Raw genomic sequence first — 10,000 nt, 5'->3', positions numbered from 1 at the left:
GTGTGTGTGTGTGTGTGTGTGTGTGTGTGTGTTGTGTGTGTGTGTCTGTGTGTGTGACTGTGTGTGTGTGTGTGTGTGTGTGTGTTAGTGTGTGTGTGTGTGTGTGTGTGTGTGTGTGTGTGTGTGTGTGTTAGAGTGTGTGTGTGTTGTGTGTGTGTGTGTGTAGAGTGTGTGTGTCTTGTGTGTGTGTGTGTGTGTGTGTGTTAGAGTGTGTGTGTCTTGTGTGTGTGTGTGTGTGTGTGTGTGTGTGTGTGTGTGTGTGTGTGTGTGTGTGTGTGTGTGATGTTTGGTTGGAAGTCAAGCTGTAAAATTACAAACCCCTTGTGTATAGGTCCGTCTTGTTAAAAGTTTCCTGTTTTCCCGCCCAGACCTTATTAAATGGATTATTTAAGCTTCATTTCTCTCTGAATCGGTCCGTTAAACACAACATCACTGTTCACACCTCCGTCACCTCCACCACGACACTAACACGCCCAAACATCCACACGTAGAACATTTACACGTTACAGCTCCGTCAGTCTGTCAGCAGAGACACACAACGCTGGATGCTCAACATTACATCACACATTTTAATAATTTAGAAAACACTCATGAAGTTCTGTTTTTTGCCGCTGACAGACTCAGATTATTATTCTAAGTGTGTGACAACATTATGGGATGGATCCCTACAGAGATAGAGCTTTTAGTTAAAGAGTAAGATCCTTTTAGTTTAACATGAAACAGCCCCGAAATCACCATCACCAAACTCCACCAGACCCCATGTAAATAATCAGGACTTTTAGCGTGTATAGAGCCAGCATATCTCCACCAGACTCCATGTAAATAATCAGGACTTTTAGCGTGTATAGAGCCAGCATATCTCCACCAGACTCCATGTAAATAATCAGGACTTTTAGCGTGCAAAGAGCCAGCATATCTCCACCAGACTCCATGTAAATAATCAGGACTTTTAGTGTGTATAGAGCCAGCATATCTCCACCAGACTCCATGTAAATAATCAGGACTTTTAGTGTGTATAGAGCCAGCATATCTCCACCAGACTCCATGTAAATAATCAGGACTTTTAGTGTGTATAGAGCCAGCATATCTCCACCAGACTCCATGTAAATAATCAGGACTTTTAGCGTGTATAGAGCCAGCATATCTCCACCAGACTCCATGTAAATAATCAGGACTTTTAGTGTGTATAGAGCCAGCATATCTCCACCAGACTCCATGTAAATAATCAGGACTTTTAGCGTAAAGAGCCAGCATATCTCCACCAGACTCCATGTAAATAATCAGGACTTTTAGTGTGTATAGAGCCAGCATATTTCCACCAGACTCCATGTAAATAATCAGGACTTTTAGCATGTATAGAGCCAGCATATCTCCACATGTAAATGGGTGAATTAAGGGTTTATTTCAACCAAACCAGAGTGGTGATTGTTGGAACAGTGGAAAGATGAACCAAGACGGCTTTTGGTAGTTTTATTTAGTTTCTGTCCACTTTGAATGAAGTGTGTTTTATGATGATAAAAGTCCTGATTATTTACATGGAGTCTGGTGGAGATATGCTTGGCTCTATACACGCTAAAAGTCCTGATTATTTACATGGAGTCTGGTGGGTGATGGAGATAGGGGATTTCAAGGCTGTTTCACATTAAACAAAAATGGTCTTACAGTTACTCTCTTACTTCTCTTGATTAATACAGGATCAATTTCAAAAGATGATTATTTCCATCAGTCAGTTAGTCACAAAAACATGAGAATATAGGGTCCAGGTTGAGAAAAAAAAAAAAATGAAAACCTTAAAGTTACCCTTTAAGATGAATTATCTCCACTGACAGAACGTGTTGAGGCTCAGCTGCAGACTGTTTCACATCAATGTGTTCCTGAAATGAAAGCAGACAGAAAGTCCTTCCTCTTCTTCCTTCTCAGGGGTCTCTCTCCTTCTTTACCTTCACATCTCCGGCCAGGATGGTTGCTATCTCCCCCTGCATGAAGGCCCAGGGCACGTTGGAGCCGACCAGCGGGCACTTCTCCCCGCTGGGGCAGTAAACCTCACCGGAGGCTCCCTGGGCCTTGATGCTCTCTCTGGAGCACGGGAAGCAGAACTTGTGGTTCGGCGCGGAGGGACACTGCACGGTGGGTGTCTTCTAACCGTTCGTGGCAGATGGTGCAGCACAGGGGCCCGCTGCTCGCCATGGTGGGGGAATCGGGCACGTGCTGGTCCTGCGGTGTCGTGGCGGGCATCCCGAGGTCTCCATTGCGGGAGGAGAGGCGCCTCTGTCCGGACACGGAGGAGCCAGGAGAGGACACGGGACTGCCGCTGCCGTGGTTGTGTCTGGAGGAGGAGGTGGTGGAGTGCACGGAGTCTCCGTCCTTGTTGTTGGGGGAGTGCTGCGCGTTCACGAGGGTGTCGGCGACTGACATGAGCGCCGCCATGGGGGACTGTCCGTTCTGCAGAGGAAGAGGAGCGGCGGCGGCGGCGGCGGCGGGATCTGGGGGTGTGGCGCGGCCGGAGGGGAAAGAACCGGCCGCCATGGAGAGTTTGAGCGCTTCGGTCTGGCTGTTGATCCACTGCTGTCTCTGCTGTTCCTCCTCCGGCTCCGGGGACGCTCTCCTCTTCCTCACGCCACCTCTGGCGCCGCCGCTACTCCCGCTTCCTGACGCCAGAGCTCGGCCGGGCAGCACCAGGGAGGTGGGCAGCAGCGGGAAGCTGCTGTCGACGTGGGGCTGAGGCAGCATGTCTCCCCCTACTCCCTCCTTAAAGAACCGAAGGGACTCCGGTAATAAATCGCCCAGCAGGCGCCAGTCCCCCGAGCCGTGCTTCTTCTCGTACTCCAGATATTTAAACCCGGAGGACAAGCCTCTCCAAGTCCTTCATGCAGTCCTGGTACATCTGCTTGGCCACCCCCGAGGCGCTCGAGAACACGTTCCCGGACCCGCTGGGGTACTCCACGAAGATCTTCAGCTCGTGCTCCATGCCCGGTTTGCACACGGCGTCGAAGGCGAACACCCTCCCGAGCAGCGCGTGGTCTTTCTTGAAGCGCACGTCGAACGGGACACAGCCGGACAGAGCCACCAGCGTGTCCCTCACGGGCTTGGGTTTGCTGGCCCAGTCGTCCTGCCGGTTCCTCAGGCTGTCGCTCAGCTCGGCCAGAGTCTCCACGTTGCGCTGTTTCTCCTTCAGCTCGCGCCCCGTTGCCTGCTTCCGCCGCTGGCCGCACGCTTCGGGCCGAGCGCCGAGGCTCTTCCGTGGCGCGGGCGGTCTGAGGATGCAGGCTCGGCGGTACGCTCATCGGTCCCGGGCCGGGCGCCGCCCGGCCGTGGGTCCTGCTCCTCGAGTTCGGGCTCTGCCGGTTCAAGTCTGGCGGCCCTTCGCTCGATTTGAAACCGTTGGGCGCGCCGAGTCCGTTGGGCAGCCTGCCGTAGTCAAACCGAGCCCGGTTATCGGCGCCGAGAGAGTACCGGTCCACGCCTGGCTGCTGAGGCTGCCCCGCTGGCTTTTCCCCACTCAGCAGCAGCGCCTGGCTTTTCGCCACGCCGGGCTGCTGAGGCTGCCCCGGGTGCCCAGCGGGCGATCGCGCCTCCTGGAAGCCGTGAGCGCTTCAGGTGTCGGGTCGCCCGGCGACGAACTGGCGCGTCCGCGCCCTCGTAGTTGACGCAGCCGCGGCACACGGGCTCGGTGAAGTCCCAGATCATGGCCCACGGCATGCGGGCAGGTCGCACAGATAACATGACTGTCTGCGGGACGAGGAGAGCTGGGGGAGGACATGTCTTCCCTCGGCCCGGCTCCCTCTCCTCTCTCCTCTGCTCAGAGCTCGAAACCACCGCCGGAGAGGAGCTGACTGCAGTGGCTGCTCTGCTCTGCTCTCAGGTTATTGTTCCTGCTGCTGCAGCTGCAGCTGAGAGGAGAAAGGGAGGGAGGGAGGAGGGAGGAAGGGAGGGAGGGAGGGAGGGAGGGAGGGAGGGAGGGAGGGGAGGGTCTGCTTTTTGTTTTTTTTTTTTTTTCCTCTGCATGCCTCTGAGAGAAGCTGAGGAATTTTGGATAGCGTGCCCCTCCCCCTTTCTAGGAATGCCACCTGGTAGAGTAAGTGACTTAATCGCAACCCCCCTTCACACTGCAGCTTATGACGCCACTATATGACGATAGACCTACAGAGATAGACCTTTTAGTTAAAGAGTAAGATCCTTTTAGTTTAACATTAAACCGCCCCGAAATCACCATCACCAAACTCCACCAGACTCCATGTAAATAATCAGGACTTTTAGCGTGTATAGAGCCAGCATATTTCCACCAGACTCCATGTAAATAATCAGGACTTTTAGCGTGTATAGAGCCAGCATATCTCCACCAGACTCCATGTAAATAATCAGGACTTTTAGCGTGTACAGAGCCAGCATATCTCCACATGTAAATGGGTGAATTAAGGGTTTATTTCAACCAAACCAGAGTGGTGATTGTTGGAACAGTGGAAAGATGAACCAAGACGGCTTTTGGTAGTTTTATTTAGTTTCTGTCCACTTTGAATGAAGTGTGTTTTTTTACGATGATAAAAATCCTGATTATTTACATGGAGTCTGGTGGAGATATGCTGGCTCTATACACGCTAAAAGTCCTGATTATTTACATGGAGTCTGGTGGAGATATGCTGGCTCTATACACGCTAAAAGTCCTGATTATTTACATGGAGTCTGGTGGAGATATGCTGGCTCTATACACGCTAAAAGTCCTGATTATTTACATGGAGTCTGGTGGAGTTTGGTGATGGTGATTTCGGGGCTGTTTCCTGTTAAACTAAAAGGATCTTACTCTTTAACTAAAAGGTCTATCTCTGTAGGGATCCATCCCATAATGTTGTCAGACACTTAGAATAATAATCTGAGTCTATCAGCAGCAACAACAGAACTTGTATTGACTCTAACTGCTGCTGAACATTAGTCCTGTAGGGTTACATTACAGCTCGGTTCTGGTTTAATACTGGACCAGTTTCACAGATTGTTGTTCCATCAGACACTCAGACACACACACATGGTCCATGGTGGCTTTGAAGAGAGCCCAGATAATAGATATAAATTAATTTATTTATATATTTACATTAATTAATACAGACAATAGTCAATAGATGAACTGGTGTTCTGCTGCAGAGACATGAAGGAAAAACACATCTGTGTGTTGCTAGGCAGATTTTCTCTCTCTCTCTCTCTCTCTCTCTCTCTCTCTCTCTCTCTCTCTCTCTCTCTCTCTCTCTCTCTCTCTCTCTCTCTCTCTCTGTGTTGCCAAGGAAACGCGCCTGGCAAACCGTGCTTCGAGGACGTGAGGAAGCAGCAGCCTCGTTCGCTCCGACTCTCTCTCGCTCTGAATGATTAAACTATTCGTGAACACACACACACACACACACACACACACACACACACACACACACACACACACACACACACACACACACACACACACACACACACACACACACACACACACACACACACACACACACACACACACACACACACACACACACTCATAATGGTGAACTAAACACCTTTCAAGACTCTGTTCATGAAATAATCCAACATTTTAATTCACCTAGCTACTCTACTTGCACCTAATTATGTATCCTGTGCATTAATTATGCACAGCCGATTTTATACAATAACTGAAACAGACGTAGTAAATACCATCAGTGGCTTAACAGATTCTAAGGTCATGGATATCTATGGCTCTTAGAAGGCACAAAGAGACCCTTATACAGCCTATTACACATTTGATTAGTCAGTGCTTAAGACAATCCATTGTGCCAGCAGCATGGAAGTTGGCCCTGGTCACACCCAGTTTTACATCAGGTGAAAGATCAGATATGGCCAATTATCGGCCAACCAGTATTCTTGCCTGTTGTTTCTAAAATAGCTGAGAAGTGGGTGGCTAAATTACTGATTCAACATCTCAATAAAAGCAATAATTCAGTCCACCCTATGCAATGTGGGTTCAGGGCCCATGACTCAACATGTTTTTGGAAAAGGTTAAAGGATACCTAGATAGTTCTTCTTATGTTGGTGCTGTCTTCCTAGATTAGGGATCCACCCGCATGGATTTTCTTATATTTGGAGCCGATACTGCTTTTGCTCCCTCAATTTACATCATAAAAATGTAAATCCTGCCACACTGGATTTGTTTTCAGAATCTCAGAAAAAATAATAACCAAAAAAAACACAGATGAGTGTCACTTCTGCAACCATCTTACATTCATATCACGCAAATTATGTGTGCAATGTGCATCGTATGTAGGGCTGGGCTTTACGGAGAAAATCAGATATCACGATATTCTTGACCAAATACCTCAATATCGATATTACGGCGATATTCTAGTGTTGACTATCGGTGCTTTCACAAAATATCTTCACACTTAGATTTTAGATCAATAATCATCAGTAATTTGGACATAATGCCTCGGGACTGCACATGTCTCTATGTTAGTCCTATGTCACCTGCCTAGGGACTGCAGATGAAAAGTGCTATATAACAACTTATTTTTACTAATTCTGGCATATTTACATGGTGTTTTTATACAACAATGTTCATAAATATGCACACAACACACAACACACAACACACACACACACACACACACACACACACTGCAGGATTCGGTCTCTGTTTAACAAAACTGTCACGCTCGCACCCACAGAAACCCCCTCCCCCCTCCTTCACCTGATTTGCTCTGGCCGTCGGTCACGGTGGGGTGTTGCCATGGCAACTGGGCCGGTCTCCACGGAGGCAGCGGGAGCTCTGGTTGCCGAGGAACCTTGCTTCTGGTTGCTAAGGACATTTCCTGACGGAGAGAGAAGAGAGCAGACATTAAAAAGACATTTAGTGTCTGAGAGTGATCCACAGCCTGCCTGGAGGGTGGGGGTCAGGGGTCAGGGGGGGCAGGGGTCAGGGGTCGGGGGGATTATAGTTAAGTCGACACTAGCTGTGTCTCCATCCACACGTTTTTATCCAAATTAAGTGATATCGAATGAAAAATGCCGTCATGGAAACAGAAAAATTCGACTGAATTTCATGAATATCGACTCAAAGGAAATACGTTCAGTCTCATCGGATTTTCTCTTGATCGATATATATACAGAACAGGCCAAAAGTTAGGACCCACCTTCTCATTCAATGTGTTTCCTTTTTATTTTCATGACTATTTACATTGTAGATTCTCACTGAAGGCATCAAAACTATGAATGAACACATATGGAATTATGTACTTAACAACAAAGTGTGAAATAACTGAAAACATGTCTTATATTTTAGATTCTTCAAAGTAGCCACCCTTTGCTTTTTTATTAATAAGGGAAATAATTCCACTAATGAACCCTGACAAAGCACACCTGTGAAGGTAAAACCATTTCAGGTGACTACCTCATGAAGCTCATTGAGAGAACACCAAGGGTTTGCAGAGTTATCAAAAAAAGCAAAGGGTGGCTACTTTGAAGAATCTAAAATATAAGACATGTTTTCAGTTATTTCACACTTTGTTGTGTAGTACATAATTCCATATGTGTTCATTCATAGTTACGCTGTTATAGTTCTAGACTGCCGGCGGACTTCCTTCCTTCCTTTGACACACTGAGCTGCTCTCTCCTCTCCCTTTATATTACTATTACTATTACTATTTGTGTGTATCCCGTCCCAGAAATGCTTGTTACTAATCCTAGCTTCTGGGAGTTTACTCCCGGAGTCCTTATGTTTTTTCCCCAGCGTATTTCCTTGGAGAACGTTAGCACCAAGATCCTGGTTCCAGCTGTCGCCGTGGTCCTGCTGCACTCCCTGCCGAGCTCAGCGGTGCCCTGCAATGTCATGCTGCTTCCTGCTGAACCCTGCAGCTTCCTGCTGAACCCTGCTGCTTCCCTGAACCCTGCAGCTTCCTGCTGAACCCTGCTGCTTCCTGCTGAACCCTGCTGCTTCCTGCTGAACCCTGCTGCTTCCTGCTGAACCCTGCAGCTTCCTGCTGAACCCTGCTGCTTCCTGCTGAACCCTGCTGCTTCCTGCTGAACCCTGCTGCTTCCTGCTGAACCCTGCTGCTTCCTGCTGAACCCTGCTGCTGAACTGAACCCTGCAGCTTCCTGCTGAACCCTGCTGCTTCCTGCTGAACCCTGCTGCTTCCTGCTGAACCCCTGCTGCTTCCTGCTGCTTCCTGCTGCTGCTGAACCCTGCAGCTTCCTGCTGAACCCTGCTGCTTCCTGCTGAACCCTGCAGCTTCCTGCTGAACCCTGCTGCTTCCTGCTGAACCCTGCTGCTTCCTGCTGCTTCCTGCTGAACCCTGCAGCTTCCCGCTACATCCAGTCACTGTTCCATTATTAATTTGACTGTTATCACCACTGTTCATCACCCCCCCAACCGGCCCGTCAGACACCGCCTACCAAGAGCCTGGGTCTGTCCGAGGTTTCTTCCCAAGAGGGAGTTTTTCCTCGCCACTGTCGCACTGCTTGCTCTTGAGGGAATTACTGTAATTGTTGGAATTGTTGGGGCTTTGTAAATTATAGAGTGTGGTCTAGACCTACTCTATCTGTAAAGTGTCTCGAGATAACTCTTGTTATGATTTGATACTATAAATAAAATTGAAAATAAAGAAACACATTGAAGCGAGAAGGTGTGTCCAAACTTTTGGCCTGTACTGTATATACGGGTTATGAGATAAACGCTGATGGAAACGTTATTTGCCGAATAAATAAATGAATTGCGATTAAGTTTTAGGTCATTTTATGGTTGCAACTCACCACAAAACGAAGAAGAAGAAGTTTTTAGGCCATTTCCTCCCAGTATTTCCTCTCTGTTTGCACACATGACGGGTGTCAACAGAGACAGATGGAAGTGGACCAACGAGGAGACGAGAGACTTTCTGAATTTAATTTACCAGCAAAATATAACGGCTATTTTAGAAAGCAAAAATGTAAGAAAAGCCAGAATTTATCAGGAACTGGTGAAGGAAATGACCAACAGAGGTTAGGACGAGCCGTGGGACATCCCGCGGAGTGAATGGAAGGAGCTCTAACAGAGATACATGTCTCCAAAACGGTGCCGGAGGGAAAATAAAAGAAGAGTTCACCTTATAGATGATCTGGATCAGATCCAGATCTGGATCAGATCCTCGGCCAGAGGCCCATCGCAGCTTCTCATATTATCAACTACTACTGCTGTCTGGTGAAACTTTGCGATTCAGTGTGAAAATGAGCGGAAACACCTTAAAATGTCTCAAATCAGTTCGATATACCAATTTAACCGCAAAACAGCGAAGTGACGTCATTATGCAACAGGTTTTTATTCACTTTAAAGCCGTCGGATGGAAACACACTTTCACACTCAGCTTTATTCACAGGAGGTTTTTACCCAACTTCAGATAATTCGATGGATGATTGGATGGAGACTTAGCTCCTGTGGATGGGATTTTTTTACAAGGGTTAGGGACTAACAAAACTCTTAACCTTCTAATTCAGCTCAGTTCAGTTCAATTTTATTTATATAGCACGTTTAAAAACAACCATAGTTGACCAAAGTGCTTAACATGCTCCAAAATTAAAGAGATAATATGAACAAACAATATACAATGTACAACAGTAGAAGAAGGTCAAGATATCAAAGCTCAACTTGAATTGAAAGCCAATGCGTAGTAATGGGTCTTAAGCAAGGACTTGAACATTTCAATGGTCTGAGCTGTTCTTACATGAATAGGTAAACTATTCCAGAGGTTTGATCAGCCAATGAAAAGGCTCGGTCACCTTTGTTTTTTAACCTGGATCTGGGCACATGGAGGAGCATCTGATTGGACGACCTCAGTGCTCCGACAGGTGTGTGGACATGTAAGAGCTCTGATAAATAAGAAGGTGACAACCCATTTAAGATCTTGAAAAAGATTCAACCCTGAAACAAACCAGAAGCCAGTGGAGCGTGGCCAAAACCGGTGTCATGTGGTCACACTTTTCTAACACTGTTCCAGTCAAAAATGACAGATTTACACGTTCCCTGGAC

General features: G+C 47.4%; 1 protein-coding gene across 1 annotated transcript in view; it reads right to left on the bottom strand.

Moving 5' to 3' along the window:
* Window positions 1–1,625: 1,625 nt before the first annotated feature.
* The window catches only part of LOC114547048 (interferon regulatory factor 2-binding protein-like A), a 22,932-nt gene continuing 14,557 nt past the window's right edge, over window positions 1,626–10,000 (bottom strand). Inside the window, 7 exon segments of the mRNA XM_075447408.1 lie at window positions 1,626–2,127; window positions 2,129–2,857; window positions 2,859–3,182; window positions 3,184–3,588; window positions 3,590–3,701; window positions 3,704–3,795; window positions 6,695–6,815. Of these exon segments, the coding sequence (XP_075303523.1) occupies window positions 1,917–2,127; window positions 2,129–2,857; window positions 2,859–3,182; window positions 3,184–3,588; window positions 3,590–3,701; window positions 3,704–3,795; window positions 6,695–6,815 (1,994 nt within the window). The 3' untranslated portion in view covers window positions 1,626–1,916.

The sequence above is a fragment of the Perca flavescens genome, chromosome 20, assembly GCF_004354835.1.
Source record: "Perca flavescens isolate YP-PL-M2 chromosome 20, PFLA_1.0, whole genome shotgun sequence".
Classification (NCBI taxonomy): Eukaryota; Metazoa; Chordata; class Actinopteri; order Perciformes; family Percidae; genus Perca; species Perca flavescens.
This window is presented reverse-complemented; position numbering and strand designations above follow the sequence as displayed.